The following is a 19452-nucleotide window of genomic DNA, read 5'->3' as shown; positions in this document are numbered from 1 at the left end:
TCTCCTGCAGGATCAACCTGCTTCCATGTTCCAGTTAAGGTTCTGACAGCTATTCTGTACCAGTTCGCCGAGGAGTTCCACAGTTTTTGATAAATCATAGAGTCATAGAGGTCTACAGCACAGAAAAAGGCCCTTTGGCCCATCGAGTCTGCGCCGGTCAAACAAGTATTTCTTGTATATAACTTGAATATAATTATTCTAATCCCATTTTCCAGCACTAGGCCCATAGCCTTGAATGCCATGGCATCGCAAGTGCACATCCAATGCTTCTTAAATGTTATGAGGGTTTCTGCCTCTACCAGCCTTTCAGGCAGTGTGTTCCAGATTCCCACCACCCCCTGGGTGAAAAAATTCTTCCTCACCTCCCCTCTAAACCTCCTGCCCCTTGCCTTAAATCTATGCCCCCTGGTTATTGATCCCTCCACCAAGGGGAAAAGTTCCTTCCTGTCTACCCTATCTGCCCCTCATAATTTTGTACACCTCAATCATGTCCTCCCTCAGTCTCCTCTGCTCCAGGGAAAATAACCCCAGTCTACTCAATCTCTTGTCATAACTAAAACTCTCCAGCCCAGGCAACATCCTGGTAAATTTCCTCTGCAACCTCTCCAATGCAATCACATCCTTCCTATAATGCGGATTCCAGAACTGCACACAATACTCTAGTTGTGGCCTACCCAGCGTTTTATACAGTTCCAGCATAACCTCCCTGCTCTTATATTCTATGCCTCGGCTAATAAAGGCAAGTATCCCATATGCCTTCTTAACCACCTTATCTGCCTGTCCCGCTACCTTAAGGGACCGGTGGACATGCACACCAAAGTCCCTCTGATCCTTGGTACTTCCCAGGGTCCTACCAGTCATCGTGTATTCCCGTGCCTTGTTTCCCCTGCCCAAGTGCATCACCTCACGCTTATCCGGATTAAATTCCATTTGCCACCGATCAGCCCATTTGACCAGCCCGTGTATATCCTCCTGTGATCTAAGGCTACTCTTGGCCAAGCTATTTTAACCATTCTCTTAAATATCTTTTTAACTACTTGCTCTTTAGTTTTTTTCCAATTATCTAATTATTTTTGCTTTCTTACCTTCCCACTGACCAGTGGAATTTACTGCTATTTACCTTAGAATCCTTGATAACCTGGAAGACCTCCAATATTTTATCCTCATGAAAACTTTCAGCTCTAGTGAAAGAGGCAATAATAACCTGGGTCTTGCTAGATAACTTTAATCTCTGGTGACATTCCCGATGAACTTCCCATCCAAGCCATACACCATCCTGACTTGGATATATATCACCGGTCGCTAATGGGGCTTTGTCAAAATCCTGGAACTCCCTCCCTAACCACACTGTTGGAAGTACCTTCACCACATGAACTGCAGCTGTTTAAGAATGTGGTTCGCCACCACCTTCTCCAGGGAAATTAGGGATAGGAAATCAGTTACCTTGATAGCAATGCCCCAATCCAACAAATTTAAAAAAAAAAGCTACACGTCGTGGTTTGGATTTTTAATCGAACTGAAAAATCAAGGCTAACCAGGCCAGTTAGTAACCTAGATATTTTGAGTAAGGTCTTCAGAGGAGTGAAGAGATTCTCTGCAGTAAGGACAGAACTTTTCGTTCCGCGGGCGGGCGGGTGCACGGCCGACCCGAACAGGAGTGAAATAGTGCGCAATGATGTCAGACGAGTGTCCGGATGTCATTGTGCACTCTTGCGATATTTCACTCGGCGGGCGCGTGCAAGCAGCGGCATCGTGCCTGCTAACAATTAAGAGGCCTATTAAGGACCTTAATCAATTAATTAAATTGAATTTTTCACAGCCCGTCCAACCGTTCGGTTGGCAGGCAGGCGAGTAGGCCAGGTGGCCTTTCCATGAGTGGGATGAGGTTTTGGAAAGTAAATAAAAAAGCAATAAACATTTTTAAAACTCATTTTTAACATGTCTCTACTCATGTGACAGAGGCAGCTCTGTGTCTTCAGGGAGCTTTCACTGCGTGCTCCCCCACGCAAGCACACGCTTAGCGCTCGCGCTCCTCCTGCCTCCACCCCGGCATCGCTGAGGCTCTGAGCGTGCCTTTCACGCTGGCTGGCTGTTAATTGGCCAGCCAGAGTGAAACTGAGGTCGGGATCCGATTGCCGGTGGCAGTTGGTTTCACGGCTGCTCCCCGGGCCCAACTACTGCCCTAAAACTCCCCAATGACCTAGCAAGTTTATTGAGCCCACCAGATCTGGTTCAGTCTCTGATTTATGATAACTTACATGAAACCAGTACATGAAGGGTGCTGCAGTTGTTGGCTTCAACAAACTCATTGGAGGATCTCCCTTGCTGATCACTCCAGCACACCCCTTTGAAGAATGACTCCATGCATGGATATTGCGTTAGGCCACAAATGGATTCTGGCACATGCCTCACGTGGCCAGATGGTTTGCTGGCACTCCATTGGAGGCTCAGGCATTTAGTTAAAAGGCTTCTTTGCTAGGGGCCAAAGGTATCTGCGGAGATGTACCAAGCAAAAATCCATAAATTTCAGGGAAAAAAGGGGAGAGAGGAACGTCAGTCTCCTCTTAAATGCATTATTAGTATTAGCCCCTTTCACGCTAATGAATGCTAGTGATAATGACTAGATAATCTTTTTTAGTGATGTTGATTGAGGGATAAATTTTTAGCTGGGATACTGGAGATAACTCCCATACTCTTCTTCAAAATATTGCCTGAGGATTTTTAAAGCCCAACTGAGAGGCCAGCAGGGCCTCCGATTTACACCCCAGCCAAAAGGCAGCACCCTCATCAGTTCTGCATTGGATTGTCAACTTAGATTTTGCGTTCAAGCCTCTAGAGTGGGACCTGAGTGCATAACCTCCGAACTCACAGTGAGAGCGCTGCCCACTGAACTACAGCTGACACAAGTTAGAACCATTTCCATTGGGGTTTCCCTTCCACTTGGCTCTATTGGCTCAAACAATTCATCCTCTCAGATCAGTAGTAAATGTAGAAATATTTGAAAACAAAATAAACTTGATGGGGTTTTCTTTTGGGTTTTGCTTTGTTGGAATATATGGGCCAAAAAAAACATTTTGGGATTAAATGACATCTGGAATCGGCATGTCTTGCTAGAACCAAGAAAATAAAGTAGCAGTCAGCCGGAGAGAGGAGAATTCCAGGGTGGTGTGGATTGCAAATGCAGATTAATAGGTTTAACACTCAGTGACTCTGAGTTTTACTCTGGGTTTTAACTTCACATCAGTGCAAGATGTGTGACGCCTTTCTCTTGTGAAGTTGTCCAAGTTTCGCGAGGTGAGGTGAGATTAGCTGAAGGAGGTAGGCCAGAAAGTATTATGAATTGTGCGGAGGATGCTAATGGACTTCAAGAGGCTGGTGGAATGGGTAGACATGTGGTAGATGAAATTTAATGCAGAGAAGGGTGAAGTGATACATTTTGGTGAACGAACGAGGAGAAACAATATAAAATAAAGGGTGCAATTTTAAAGGGGGTGCAGGAACAGAAAGACCTGACGATATATGTGCACAAATCACTGAAATTAATAGGGCAAATTGAGAAAGTGTAACTAAGTTCTAGGTGTTATAAATAATGGCATAGAGTACAAAAGCAAGGAAGATATGACAAGCCTTTATAAACACTGGTTTGTCCTTAGCTGGAATATTGTGTACAATTCTGTGCACCGCACTTTACGAAGGATGTGAACGTGTTTGAGAGAGTGCAGAAAGGATTTACGAGAATGGTTCCAGGGATGAGGGTTTTAAGTTGCGAGGCTTGATTGGAGAAGCTAAGGTTGTTCTCCTTAGTGAAGCAAAGGTTGAGAGGAAATTTGATAAACGTGTTCAAAATCATGAGAGGTCTGGGACAGAGTAGATAGAAAGAAACTATTCCCATTTACAAAAGAGTCGAGAACCAGAGGACATCAATTTAAGGTGATTGGCAAAAGAACCAAAGATAGGATGAATTTAGGACCTGGAATGCACTGCCAGAGAGGGTGGTGGAGGAAGATTCAATCAAGGCTTTCAGAATGGATATCAGCTAAACTACTCTTGCAGAGAGTCAGCATGGACTTGATGGACTGAATGGCCTCCATCTGTGCTGTAATCATTCTGTGATTCTAAGATCATGCAAGATGGATGTAGTTTGTTTCTGTTTGACTCCTATTTATCTTGCTCACTCACCATTACTGTTAATGTAGCCATTTTTTTTGTGTTTCTGCATTGTTAGTTATTGTATGGCTGGGTAACGGCATGAGTCTCGTTGAATAATGACTCACACCCATTCTGGTGTTCCAAACTGAAATTCCCATTGGATTGTTAACAGTATACTGAGTGCTCCTTGTTTTTTGTAACAGATTTTTACTACAAGTATGTGTGGACTCACTTGTGGCAAGAGTTGGTACTTTACTGGCCCATAAATTCAGGCCATTTAACCCCACTGTTGAGGATTCAATCTAATTCAAGGAACCTAAGGGTGAGGTGCAGAATATGACATTTACACTGGTTAAACTTCAGTGTTTAGTGAACTGTTGAGGCATTAAACAGAGGCATTTGGTTGAACAATGAATGGATTAGCATTTGTAAAGGTGAGAATGGGGTCATTAATCTGCTGCTTAAGGGTGCATTGTGTGCGCGGACATCAGAACTCCATATATTTAAAAATGAAAATTACCCCTCGTGTGCTGCACTCTTAACCAAAGACCTCCTTAGAACTGAATGGAGGTAAAGTTGCAGCTTTATACAAAATTTTTAAAAATGCATTTGAAAAAGGAGCGTGACTTTTGATGCAGGGGCTGTGCGACACGGAAGGGGGTGAAAATCATCGATTCTATTGTCAAGATATTGGTGGATCCAGTCACTATGTGTTGAGGGTCTAAGCTACAAAGCTGCATTTCTCCTAGAGGTGAAGATTAATGCGGAAATAACAACATGTCTGTAAATGAAAATGAGGAACAGATGCTTGTTGATTAGGAATGTGCTTTTGATAACAGGACTGCACTGGTACACTGAGCACACCGATAGAAAGCAGCTGTTTTCCAATTCCTCAGTCTGATAACTATATAAATCATTCAGTAAATATTGGAGATGAACTGATACCTGGTACCATTTATCTGGGATCTGACACACACACAAAAAAATGTTGTCTGTGTTGTTGGCTGGTATCGGCTGCAGTGGAGAATTGAGGATTATCTCCTCTTAAGATCAGTTTCCACTTGGATAGGTTCCCCCTTCACTGTAGAGCCACAGAAATCACTTCCACTCTAACATTACGAGGTTGAGGAAATGACACCGAGCTTTGAGACAAAACGTAATTAGGAACGTGGAGTATTTACGCTAGCTCTCTAGTAACGTGTGCATGGCAGAGTTTTAATAATAGACACTCGTCGCACATTACAGCTTCAGAAATAATACGCTTCTTTCATGCTGTGTATCATTAAACCACAAAGCTATGAGTGCTCAGAAATGCTTCTTCCAAGAGTTATGAATAAACTGTACTGTTTAAAAATAAAGTTGCATTTTTATTGCCTGTGCATTTGATTAAACATAATTTCTTTTAAGGATTGAAAAATAATCTCTTTACAATGAGAAAAGGTCTGTCTCCTTGAAGACTTAATGGCAATTTTCAGGGGTTTGTAATATTTTGGGAAGAGCATTTTCTGTTCTCTAGGCTCGATGTCAATAAACAGTGAGTTGTTTTGATGAGATTATCTTTGAATTCAGGTGCACATTGGGAATGCTGTTCGGCTGAAAACCTTTGGGTCCCTTTCTGTACTGTTGTTCCAAACAGTTGGGACGAATTCAAATGAAAATTGATAGGACTGGACCATCAGTTTATGCTAAAAAGTAAAGCTTGCCAGTCATCTTCCTGCGGCTGTGCTAGACAGAGTCACCATTCCTCCAGAAATTGAGCCGGAACCTCCAGGAATGAAAGATTATTCTCCTGGATCCTGCGGTGAGCCATTTGGAGAGGGGTGGGAAAAAAAACATTGGGTCATTAAAAAAGTGTCTTTTATTTCATTTTCTTCAAGTATACTTGTTTTAATTACAGTTAAAAGAAAAATTGGATAAGGGGTTTGACTGGATAGAGCAGGAATCTCTGGGAATATATCCAACCAGCATTGGTAACCCTAAATCTGTGATGGAGTGACACGCAGAACTATTTCTGATGCCGTGGAATTTCTGTTTGGAAGGAATTGGGTGAAATGTAGGAAATTAAATTTGATATTTCAAATACCATAAGCTCTGCTCTTCAACAAAAAAGCCCAGATCTTTAGAGCCAGTCGTTGCATTTTTATTTCATGGGTAATTTTCTGGGAAACAATCTAACCTATTTATGTAAATACAGTTCGCCAAAGTTCTTTTTTTGTTGCAAATCCATTTGTAAGGAGTGATTCATCTTTAAAAGCCCGTGGCTTCACGCAGCGAAGGAAACTCTTCTTGCCATGAAAAAAAAAAGGTGCACTGCATGTAGATGAGAGATTTAGGAGCCAGATGTACTTTTGGAGTCATTCTATGAACACTTAACTAACTATTCGGTAACTTTAAACAATCAGTAATAGCTATGAACAAAATGGCCACCCCCCCCTCCCCCCACCCCACCCCAAACAAAAAAAACATGAGCATCTTGATTGGTGCTGATGTCAAATGTCCATTTCCCTCTCTTTTCTCCCCGCGCGCGCACACACACACACACACACACACCCCCCACCCCACTGTCACTATTATCAAATTCCTTCCATGAGGAAGAGATGAGGGGGGTTGAAATTGTTCGATTATTACTGCAATGAATGCAACGTCAGTAAGACGAGGTGTGAAATTAGAGCCTGCCAACAGCAAGTGGCAGATTTAAACTAATGAACTGCGGGCTAAATAACAGAGCTATCTCGCAGAATTGTCAGGTCAATTTAACACAGCTTGAGTCCCCAACCTCACTCACACAGAACATGTTAACTCAGCCCTGGCCGCTGTCAAGTGACACAATAAAATGGATATCATTTAAAGATAATTCAATCTGCAATTTTTTTTCCCGGATGCAAGCAGCAGAGAATGTTTCTGTTGTGATGGTGTTGGGGTGGAATGGCGGGGGTGAGGGCATGTTTTTTTAAAGCAGCTTATACAAGCAGCATAACAGTAATACTGACCCACCGTCAGGCAGATTTGTACCCCCACACTCTCCACCTGAGTCAGAAAGTCACCTTCTGCCCTGCGGATATAGTGAGTAACTGTTCTTCGGTTTACAGGCAAATGCCTCATCAGCTCAGGTTCTTGAGCCAGAAGCTTGTGGGTTCAAGTCCCACGACAGGGACTTGAGCACAAAATCCAGGCTGGTACTCCAGTACGCTGTAGAGGGAGAGCTGTACTGTCAGGGGTTCTGTCTTTCGGAAGAGGGATTAAACCCAGTCCCGTCTGCCCTCATAAGTGTATATGAAAGATCTCTTGGCACTATTTCGAAGAAGAGTAGGGGAGCTTCAAGGGGAGCATTCATTCCTTTCCCTTCACAAAACAGACTACCTCTTAGAAATGCATGGGATGAGGAAGACAGCAGGATTAGCAGCAAGTGTAGCCCTGCTCATACACCTTGCCATTCTGGGTACGCTGAGCTAATGGGGTGAGTGAGTAAATAAATTTGAATCACAAACTACGTGAAAAGTGTGACTAATATTACAGTAGAAAAACCAGGAGTGAGATAAGTAATTATCCACTGTAGGCAGAGAGTAGTCGAGTAACAAGTCACAAGCACATTTGAGTTTTGGTGGTGTGTATATTCTGATGTACAAGCCTTGAACGTCTCCACCTTGCTCCACACCTTCAAAATAAAGCCTCCTGACAAATATACTCCTTCGAACATGCCCTTTTTTCTTCCTGTAATCCTGCGAGGGGTGGCGGGGGAGAACAAAGAGTTATGTGAAGAGCACTGTTGAAGTTGCTGTTGCTTCTGGATCCGTGACTTTGTGTACATGATATAAAAAAATAACTTGCATATGTATAGCACTTTTCACAACCTCAGGACATTCCAAAGCACAATTATAGCCAATGAAGTACTTCTGAAGTGTAGTTAGTTTTGTAATGCTGGGAATACAGTATCCAGTTTGTACACAGCGAGGTGCTATAAACAACAGTGCGTTAGTGAATGAGAGGTATTCTGTGTCAGTGCTCCTGGTTGAGCGATAAAAATGTATAGAACTCCCTTGCTCTTCTTTGGAATAGTGCTTTGGGAATCCACCCTTAAGTTTGATCTCATCCGAAAGGTGGCCTCTCCGACAGTGCAGCATTCCCTCTATTACACTGGAGTGTCAACCTTGGATTTTGTGCTGACAGCTCTGAAGGGGGCCTTCAACCCACAGTTTTATGAAATGGAGGCAACAACGTTACTGAGCCACAGTTGGCATCTCTGTCAAGGAAGTCTCCCTAACCTGAATGGCTGCAGTCACTTTCTAAGCCCATTGGAGGAAGCCTGATTACGGTCTTGTTAACTGCTCCGTTATTAAATTACAGTGACAGCCCAGTTTCAAGCTTCCAGTTGTTGGAGGGTCTGTGCAAACGCAAAGCACAGTGCGAACCTTGCCAAAGCTCTCTGCGAGGAAATGGTAAGAGTGTTGACTTTGGAGCTGCACGAGACATAAAACTGGCCCAAGTTAACACGTGATTGGCCACGTCCTCTGTCAGAACGAGCTGGTGCCAAATCATGGGAAGGCTAAACGCTCTACAGATGAACAGACTTATGCAGTCTGAATGAATTTGCATTTAGCTGGTGGCAGATTTGAACGCTGCAACGGGCAACTTATTATGGCCTTGCAATTGTTGATTTTGTTAGGTTATTAATATGGAGGACAAGTGAGCCAGAGGTTAAAAGATATAGTGACTGTAGTATCCCCAGCTTCCTGGGATCTAGCTCGATTGACTAAAATTGCATATATGGCAGAAAAGGTCTAGTGAGACTCAGTGATTGTCTTAAGATGTGTTTATATATATATATCCACATATATGAGGCTCTTAACTTAAATTTTTTGACTTTAACTTAACTGAGAGGAAATAAAGTCACCTTCATTTACTGACAGGACTGGTCAGCTAAGTAGCAGTAGGGAAGAAACTGCAACTACACACAAAATGAAACCCAGGATAGCAAGAAGGCAAAGGAGGCTTGAAAATAAAGACCTTAAAGCACAGCAAAGTGCAGGGAGTGCCTGATCCCTAGCAGTCATTTACTAAAATGTTCCTGCATAACCTTAAACATTTTGCCACATATTGTGTCTTGTCGCAAGCTGGCCGAGGACAACTCTCGGGAGGTGGGTGGGGTTGGGGTGGGGTTCGGTGAGGGGTGGAAGGAACTGCAGCTACAGTCTGTCTGCCAAGAAGGTCAGAGGTGTGATAGACTGATTTTAAACTTCAATGCAAACGGAGGTTCCCTCCAGAAGGACGAAGGCTACACAAAAGCTACATTTACAACAAAAAAACACACGCGTGTGCACACACGCAGGCACAGACACGCACGCATGCACACACACACACACACACACACACACACACACACACACACACACACACACACACACAGCTCTGAACCCACTTTACTGCTTCTGCCCAGACAGCCTGTCTGAGTCCCCTGTCTATCCTGCTCCTATCTCCATGATGTTCCACAGCTGGCTAGCCCTTTCTTTTGCTCCCTATAGGAGATTGCATCCGGGAGACCCCGTTGCTTTGTTAAGCTAGTAAATACCAATTGCAGCTGTTTTTTTTTGCCATTCTAGCAAAATACTTTGCTCCAGATTAGTGGAAGAGCAGATTCCTTTCAGCCCACATGACTGGGCACCAGTGATTTCATGTACATGTGACTTTTAAGGTATATCTAGGCCTTACCCATCCAGAGTCACCTATGGGCTGTTAACTTGTACATGAAGTGAAACAATAATTTTGGCACGGCCTCCTCCTGTCAAAGCTTTGTCACATTGATGAGTCTTCAATTAAGTCTTCTGAAGGTTACTAATTCCAAGTCATTTGAGTCTTTGCATGGGGTATCATGAATTTGAAGTGTGCGCCTCATGACCGTTGAGGAGACGCAGTTTCTGTGGCGGAGCAGTGAATTATCGTATACCAAGAGAAGGGCAGCTTGCTGAATTCTGAACGCGTGTTGGTTTTGAAGTGCCGGCCTGGATAATGTGCAGGAACAGGGCTGGAACCCACAACCTTCTGATTAGAAAGTGGAAACAATATTTCTCTCCAGCAACAGGACACAAACTCCTTTTTAAGCTGTCTGAAACTGTCATTGGGGATCTGCAGCTTAAAAAAATCAATCGGGATTGTGTAGTTCTGATAACTTTGCTTGGAACTCAGATGATCTTATCAGGAAAATGTGCTGGCATTTTGCTCAAATTAAATCAGAATTTGATGATCGCTAACCCTCGAAGTGCTGAGGGGCTTTCTGCTCCACTGAAGATGGGTATGACCACTGGTGGCACAGGAGGAGTGGGCGTCAATCACGAGAGTGGTCCACCTTTTACCCAAAGGCAAAACAACAACTACTTGAATTTATACAGCATCTTTAACATAGTAAAAGCATCCCAAATTGCTTCACAAATGGACATACGAAATAGGAGCAGAGGTAGGCCATTTGGCTCCTCGAGCCTGCTCCGCCATTCAGTAAGATCATGGCTGATCTGTTGTGTTTTGAATTCCACATTCCCATCTGCCCCCTGATAACCTTAGATCCTTGTTAGGGAATCAATCTACCTCCACCTTAAAAATGTTCAATGACCCTGCCTCCATCGCCATCTGAGGCAGAGTCCCAAAGTCGCAAGACCCTCTGAGAGAAAATTTTCTCCTCATCTCTGCCCTAAAAGGGCACCCCCTAAATTTAAAATAGTGCCCCTTCCAGGAGTGTTATCAAACAAAACTTGACATCCAGCCGCATAAAGGAATAGGAGAACAGGAGACTAAAAAGCTTGGGTGAAAGAGGTAGGTAATAAGGGGCAGAATCTTCTGGCTGGTGTGCGGGTGGTGGAGTCCGCACGTCAGCGCTTAAAATGTCCCATGCTGACTTCGCACGAGCGTCCCTACATCAGTGCGCGGCATCGGTATATTTTGGTCGGCGGGCGCCTGCGATTAACGGCCTTGTTAAGGTCATTAACTCTCCAATCGACCAGGATTTTGAGGGGGCTGTGCGAATTTCCGGTTGGCGCATGGGCCCAATGGGCAGGCGGGTAAGTGATTTTTTTTTTACAAATCTCGTCCAGTGGCGGGATGAGGTTTGATATCGGAATTAAACTTTATAACAAATTTTTTTTGTGTATTTCATGAACATGTCCCGTCTCGTGTGACATTTTCACATGAGGGGGACAGGTTAATGATTTTTTTCATTTTTCTGCTTTTAAAGTTTCACTGGTTTTCAGCGACCTCCCTGAGGCAGCTCTTTGCCTCAGGGAGATGTGTGCTCTTTCGAGCGCATGTGCGAAAGAGCGCACTCTGACAGTTGGGGAAATCCCTCCTCCCTGCCCGCACAGAAAGAGCATAGCGCTTCCCGTCAGGCGACATGCTGGGTGGGCCTTAATTGGCCCACCCACTTAAAATGGCGGCGGGGCCCGTTTTGGTGGTGGTGATTGGCTGCCCGCCCACCACCAAGTCAGTCGGGCCCACCCACCCATCGAGGGCAAAATTCTGCTCCAGGAGTGACTTCTGAAAGGCTGGTTTGAATTCGAAGATTTGCTTTACCAATTATGAAAATAAATCTAGAACTTCCAAGTACTATATCTCAATTGTTAATGTTTTCACAGTAAATGATGCAGTAGGAGAAAACGTGGGCGATTACCAATCCTGATTAATATAAAACTGGACTTGTGTTAGAAATTTCCACAGAACAGTTGGCCAGTGTGCCGTCATAAGCAAACAGAAAGGCATTCTCGGCACACATGATGATTTATTCAAACAAAACAGGACACTGCCCAGTACACTGAGCCACATTTAATTGGTGCTATAAAACTACAAGCTGTGCAGGATTTAAAACCAGAGCTGGAGTTAAGATCAGAAAGATAAGTACAGATGAGGGCGATCACTCAGCCCACCTAGCTCACCCTGCCACAGAAACCTACAATTTCACCAGCACGCATCCAACTTCCCCATGAACAACTCTTAGAGTTTTTGTCTTTGCTGCCCTACCCAGAAGAACATTCCAGATATTAATCACTCTGTGAAGAAGTGCTCCTGAACATGCCTTTTATTAGTTTGTGTCTGTGCCCCTTGTCCTGCAGCCAAGGTTTAAACAAATTACTTAGTGCTGCTTTTCGATTCTGCATATTCTTTCTTTCAAGGCGAAGGAGCCTGAGTTTCACTAGTGTTTTCTCATCGCTCATTCCTCAGACGCGTGGGATCAGCCGTGTGGCCCTCCCCTGTGCCACTTCCAGACCTTTTGTGCTTTGATGATAAGAACTGAAAACAGTGATCAAGGTGCAGCCTGAGCAGGGCAATACACAGCTTCTGCATAACGACCTTCGACTTGTACTCTACTGATTGGCAGCATGGCTCAGCATCCTGTTTGCTTTAATTGCTGCTTTGCAGTGCCTGGGCATGGTCATAATTGAGTCTACTGTCACTCCCAGATCTCTCTAGGTTTCTACCCTTAGATAGCGTTTACCACTCATTAAGTAAGGATATTTGCCATTTTTTTTCTTTTAATCTGTATCACCTTGTACATCTGTCTAGAATTTTATCTGTCCAAATGCTGTCTCCTTGCAAATGTTTTTCCCAGTTTGTATGGTTCTTCAATTGCAGCCTCTAATTTAATGTTATCTGTGGTACTGATCACTGTGCATAGTGTTTCATTTATATAGATCAGAAACTTAATTAAAATTAGAGCGAGGCCGTTCGAGGTGATTCCATGAAGCAAATCTTTGCACAAAGGGTGGTGGAAATCTGGAACTCTCTTCCTCTAAATGCTGTTCAAGCTAGGTTAATTGAAATATCAAAACTGAGATTGATAGATTTTTGTTAGGTAAGGGTATTAAGGGTTATGGAACCAAAGTGGGTAGATAGATTTATGCACAGAGCAGCCACAATCCAGTTGAATGGTGAAACAGATTGGAAGGGCTGAATGGCCTATTCCTGGTTCCTACATTCCTAGTGAGGGACTTTATTCTGAGCCCTAGGAATTAGTGCATCTCCTCGGCCCCCTCTCTCTCTCTCTCACTCACTCACACTCATCTCCCTCATTCAGTGGAAGGAAATTCCCATCCTTGAGACCTGCTGCCTGGTCTGATAGGGTGGGGGAAGGGGGTGGGGGCTGGGTTTTGGAGGCAAGCGAGGAATATCATCTTGATAAGCTGGGTGGGGTGGTGGATGGTGGTGTGAAGGCTGCTCCTGATGTGCACAGGTGAATGCCACCCCCCCTCCCCCCAAAAAAAGTTGGGGGGGTGTCCCCCCCTTCCTTCCCACTTTCTTTATGGTTAGATGGTGAAAAAGTGACTTCCCACTCTCGCCTGCCTGCCCATGTCAGCCACATTATGGCATGGGTAGCGGGATATTTGGGTCCGTTGGCTTGTCAGCAAGCCCAATTGCCTGTTGATGATTTTTTAAAAATGGTGGACGGTGTGCCGATTTCAGTGCCCCGCCCGCTGGCGTGCTGACATCGGGTTCACGACCTGGCATCCAGATGCCGGATTTTAAGTACGCGCGGGGTGGCAGCAGTCCCCGATTTGCAAATGTAAAATCCTGGCTAATGTATGATAGATAGAAGCTTTACAACTTCTGTTTTAGGGAATGATTTCTTCAGAAAAGCTGTGCATTTTGGTAAGGCAGGAATCTCGCCCCTCTGGAACTGTTAGCTGCTGTTCCCTAGGTCACTTACAGACTACAGCAAAAGCAAAATACTGCAGCTGCTGGAAATCTGAAATAGAAACAGAAAGTGCTGGAAAATACCTAGCATGCCTGGGTGTATCAGTGGAAAGAGAGAGGAAGAGTTAACGTTGATCGATGACCTTGCATTAGAACTTATTTTCAGACAGTTTGTTCCTAACTGATTCCATTATCTTACCGGTTATCAAGGTAAAGTGAATGGGCCTGCAGTTGCCTGGGATTGTTTGGTCACTTTTATTTTGAAAACAGGCATCACCGCAGTGCTTGTTTGCAATCCAGTGGGACCTTCTGAGTCCCTCAGGAGGTTTGCTCGTTCAGCAATTTGGGATCGCACGGCATTCATTTTAAAAACACTGGGCCCTTGTGATTTCCTGGGTTGATTTCATGCACCTGAGGAGTTAGGAGGGAAATTTTCGTATTTTTTCCCTTATTGACCCTGTGTGTGCCCTTTTTTTTGCCCCTTCTAGGAAATTAGAGGGTGGAATTGATGGGGTGGGGAGTGGAAGGCTAGGGCTGGAGAAAATATTTGATCAAGATGTGGGCAAGCTTGATGGACCAGCTGACCTTTCTCTGCCTGTCAGTTTTATATGTTCTTAAAATGTTTCATACTGAGATACTCCAGGATTTCCAAAGTGGTGCCATAGCACCAAGTACTGTCTGTGAGTGACACTGCGCAGATATTTAGATACCAAACTTGAAAAAAATCTCAAGCTGCCCACTCAAATCGAACAGGCTTGTTTGCTTGTAGACAACGATTTATTTCTGGGTTAAGTTCACCTCTCTGAACTGGGGATGAGTGACTGGGTGGAACCTTAAGGTCAAACCCTTATAACAACAGCAATATGCGTTTATATAGCCCTTGAACCTAGTAAAACATCTCGAGAGGCTTCACAGGAGCAAATTTTGACATGGCCCACGTAAGGAGCCATTGGCTTGGTCAAAGAGGTAGGTTTTGGAGAGTGACTTAAAGGGAGAAAGTGAGCTAGAGAGATGGAAAGGTTTCGGGAGGGAATTCCAGAGCTTTGGGCCTAGGCAATCGAAGGCACGGCCACCAATGGTGGGGGGAGGAAATCGGAGTTCTGAAGAGGCCAGAATTGGAGAAGCACAGAATCTTGGCTGGTTAGGTTAGGGGTAGAAAGGGGCGGAGCTGTGGAGAGATTTGAAACCATTGATGAGAATTTTAAAAGCAAGTAATTGGCGGACCACCAAAAAAATCAGAGAGAAATCAATGTAGTGGGATAATGTGTAAACTTCCCTCTTGGCAAACCTGCAAATTGTTTTTGGGGATAACCATGCAATGAAAGAATCAGATGGCCAGAGAGAGAGAGCGCAGAAATAATCTGTCTTTTTTCCCCTCAGTGGGGGTTAAAATGCGCTTTGAGGGGGCATGTCACCCCTATCCCAAAATTAGCTATTTTAATCATTAAATATTTTTTCTGTCTTTTAAAAATATTGCATCCTAGTTTGTGCCCACTACAGAGAAATATTATGAACGTCCAGAACAAAACCAGCAAAATGCTGCTTGTGGTCAGGCGGCATCTGAGGAAAGAGGGGATGAGTTGACGTTTCACGTATGGACCCTTTGTGCAGATCTGAAATGGAGACCTCATCTGCTTCTGTCTCCGCAGATGCTGCCTGACTGATTAAATGACTCGCCATTGTTTTTATGTTCTGGTTTCAGATTTACAGCTACTGCAAGCTTTTTGCCTTATCCTTATGGAGATCTCCAATTGAAAGAAAGAAAGGACTTGCACTTGTATAGTGCCTTTCATGACTTAAGGATGTCTCCTGCCTCACCAGTGCTTGGAATCAGCGATCAGGAGAGGGGAACTATGCCACTCATCCTGCTCACCTCATTGATTCCCCGCTTGGGTTCGCTATTGCCGGACCACTGGTTGTACTGCTGTGGGAAGCACGGTATCTGCTATATGGCACCTCCCCTTTAATTGCAGAATGTCAGGACCACAGGCAGTTCTGCAATTAAGCAGTCTCCATTAACCTGAATGGGGAAGTCTCCATCTCTCACTGCAAACATTTTATTTTCTGTTGTTTTGGTTTGCTATTTTCAAAAGGATGTAAAGGAAACAATACCTACTACTGAAACAGTGAAACAATTTAAAAGGGGGAGGCGTGATTGTCCCAGTGGGGCGTTTCCTGGGATAAGCCAGTTCTGACAGTTCACCACTGAGCTGCTGTCCTTAGCCATTGGGGAAAGTTCGGTGCTGCAGAATTGGGAAACTTTTTTCCCTTGCAGTGTTGTATTTTTAGCATTGTTTTAATAGCTAATTGTTACTAGCCCAGACTTTGACACATTACGCTGTGTTGAAGTTGGCCTACTAATAAATGGCATTCAGATGCTAAATGTGTTTATGTCCACTGCTGAATCCCTCATTCATACTTTCGTTGCCTCCGCACCTATCTGTTCTGATACTCTACTTGCTGGCCTCCTGTCTTGCACCTTTAATAAATGTGAGCTCATCCAAAACTCTGCTGCCTTATATCCTAATTCATACCAAGTCCCATTCACCTTTGTGCTCGCTGAGTCTCATCAGCTCCCAGCTCAATTTTAAAAATTCTCATGCCCTTGATTGTCCAGTTCTCTCTATAGCCTTGCCCACCCTATCTCTCTAACCTTCTCCAGGCCTACAATCTTCCTGAAATCTCTGTTTCTCCAACTCTGGCCCCTTGTGTGCAGCCGCCCCCCCCCCCCCCCCACCAAAACCACCACCTTCCCTGGCCCCACTATCCCCAGCTTCATGCGTCTCACTATTGGCGGCTGTGCCCTCAGCCAGTTTCTGGAATTACCAGCCTAAATCTCTCTACCTCTCTGCCTATCTTCTCTTTTAAGATGTTCCTTAAAACCTTTGACCAAGCTTTTGGTCACCTGTCCTTATACCTCGCAATCTGGTCCCATGTCCATTTTATTGTCTGATTACATTCCTTGGGATGTTTTACTTTGTTAAAAGTGCTATATAAATGAATGTTGTTGTGAAATTTCTTGCCATTTTAATGAAAAACTAACACTTAAATAGCCAACAAAGGAACCATAGCATGCATTAAGTGTCAGTACACACTGGACAGTGTAAAACCCTTGTTAGCACCTAGTGACTTTAGGTTTTATATATTTCCCTCAGCTGCCATGTTTCCCCACCCTTTGATCACATAGCTTGATGCTCATTCTCTGGGTTCATGTGTGTAAAATGTTCACTCACAAAAGATGCCGCTCAGCCAGTTGGTACCCTTGCCCGTGTAACCATGCCCAACCACAAAACCTGGCCTTTAGAAAGAAGGGAAGAAAATTGGAGAAGAGCATGAGGCAGCGCGATAAAAAGGAAAATTACCAGTGCACAGTAGTTTGGTCAGTTTGGTTGCTGTTTTAGATAGGGATCCTCAAAAGAAATTTATCTTTCAGTTGGCTTTATTGGTGCATTTCTAGTGGTGTATTCTTGAGGGCTCTCCGAGGCTTCAGCATTGCTTCTGATTGACGCTGGTTAGATCAGGGAACCAAATGGTGTTAGAGGATGCGAATAAGCAGGTGGAACTCAATCCAAAGGCAGAATTTGCTATGTAAACATGCATTTTATGCGTGCAAGTCAATTTGATTAATAACGTTACTGTTACAAGGGAAATGGGAGAAAAATTAGAGACTTCAGACTCTTATGCAATTAAGTGAGTATACAATTGATTGCTGTAGAATTAAGTGGGAGGTACTGTCCTGGAATAGCAATTTCATTACAATTGTGCCTATACCACGCGCAATGCTCCAATTACTAAAAGATCGTGAAATGGAAACAAAGGTTGCTAAATTGATGCAGTGGATTCCGTGAAATGAGGAGAGGAAAAAAGTTGGCTGTAATTTTGCATTTGAATTGTGTTAATTGGATAATACCTGAGTGTCAAGGAACTGTCCACTGGACTGAACTGCATTTTGTGCTTTCTAATGTCAGAGATTAGCATGTGTCAGGAGATGCTAGAAAATTGGGGAAAAATTAATTTAAAAGTGATGTTAACATTGAAAGAAAAAATTAACTTAAGCCTGTCCTTTCATGGATTTTTGTCAGTAAGGACATTAAGGGATATGGATCCAAGGAGGGTAAATGGAATTAAGATACAGATCAGCCATGAATCTAATTGAATGGTGGAACAGGTTTGATGGTCTGAATGGTCTACCCTTGCTCCTCTGTTCTATCCATAGGGAAGAAGTAAACTTCAGAATTGGGCAAAGGCTGGCTGTTTCCTCCCTGATGCTCTTTTCACATCTATGTACTGACTAGCTGTACACGTGCATCAAAAATAGTAGCTTTGTGAGCTTAACTCAAGTGCAGAATCCCAGCAGTGGCTTCTCAGGTGCATGTATGCTATCAGTTTCACTTTGGAATGTGCATATTTTGATTATTAAAGATGTACCACCAGTACACCTTTGCTGCATGCTGTACTGACCAGCATGATTGTGGTACTATTTGACACAGGAGGGCTTCACAGCTGACCCGATCCTAACTGCTCCTGATGCGGTTTGTACAAACACAGGCACAATTATCACTAGGTAATAATCAGGAGCACAAACCCTAGCCCATTATCCCCTCCCCACCCACCCAGAGATGTGACAGGCCCACCCCTATGCAAGCTAAAATAAAATAAAATCAGCACGTTTAATACTGTCTCCATCCTGGCATTTGCTGATGTAGGGTGGGAGGAGGCTTGCGTGGAGCATAAACACTGACACAGATAGGTTGGGCTGAATGGCCTGTCCCTGTGCTATAAGTGCTATGTAATTCTGTGACTACTCTGGGATGGCAAATGGTGGGTGAGTAAGGAAATTTTAATGGAATTCATCTGTGTTGTGGCAATACGAGTTTCTGCTCTTTCTCCACTGAGACATAATGCAGGAGATGGTTTGTAACTAAAGGTAGCAGCATTTACCAGGTGGACTGTAGTGGTTCAAGGAACTGGCTCACCACAACCTTCTCGAGGGCAATTAGGGATGGACCACAAATGCTGCCCCTCATATCCCATGAAAGAATAAAAAATAAATGATGCTGGCGGGTGTATCCTTGTGCATTTTCTGAAGCCAGAATGTGTAACGTAGAGGTTAGTTAGGGTCCATCTCAGAACACCACACAAATTTGACCGGCTGTGCGGTATTCAATTGCAGATTTTCCAACAACTTCAAGATACAGCTGGTATTACAGTAGAGATCACGTAAAACTAATCAGAAATCTCTGTCGATTTAAATTCCCTCCCTCCCCCTTAAACAGAGAAAGGTAAACCACATTCAATTGCTGTGTGTTGTAATTGCAATAATTTAATTTAGCTATTTAACCTGTAATTCAGCAATATTTATTAAAGCGATGTTCACAGAATGAGGCCATTAAGAGCAAATGATGAATACATTTAAATTAAAATTAACAGTTCTAAGAGCTAGTTGACCTCCATTTTGTAATGGTTTTATTAGACTGGTCACACTAATTATAGCCAATGATTCACTCTAAAACGAAAACATTTTTGCAGTGCAATTTTTCCCTGTTTATTTGAGAGCTTTTTCTATTGAAATAGAAATAAATGGTCTTTATATATTTGAAACAAAATTAAATTTTGCTTCTGTTCACTGGTTAT

General features: G+C 43.6%; 1 protein-coding gene across 8 annotated transcripts in view; it reads left to right on the top strand.

Annotated features, from left to right (window-relative positions):
• The window catches only part of LOC121292261 (B-cell lymphoma/leukemia 11B-like), a 162212-nt gene that overhangs the window by 92998 nt on the left and 49762 nt on the right, over positions 1-19452 (top strand). The window contains exon 1 of one of the 8 annotated variants that reach the window (XM_041214056.1): positions 5801-5950. The exons of the other annotated variants lie outside the window; for them this stretch is intronic. Within the exon in view, the coding sequence (XP_041069990.1) occupies positions 5923-5950 (28 nt within the window). The 5' untranslated portion in view covers positions 5801-5922. Of the gene's footprint in view, positions 1-5800; positions 5951-19452 lie in introns of those variants that run through there. 8 annotated transcript variants of the gene reach the window in all.

The sequence above is a fragment of the Carcharodon carcharias genome, chromosome 20 (assembly GCF_017639515.1).
Source record: "Carcharodon carcharias isolate sCarCar2 chromosome 20, sCarCar2.pri, whole genome shotgun sequence".
Lineage (NCBI taxonomy): Eukaryota > Metazoa > Chordata > Chondrichthyes > Lamniformes > Lamnidae > Carcharodon > Carcharodon carcharias.
The sequence above is the reverse complement of the archived record's forward strand: the minus strand, read 5'-3'. Positions and strand labels throughout refer to the sequence as shown.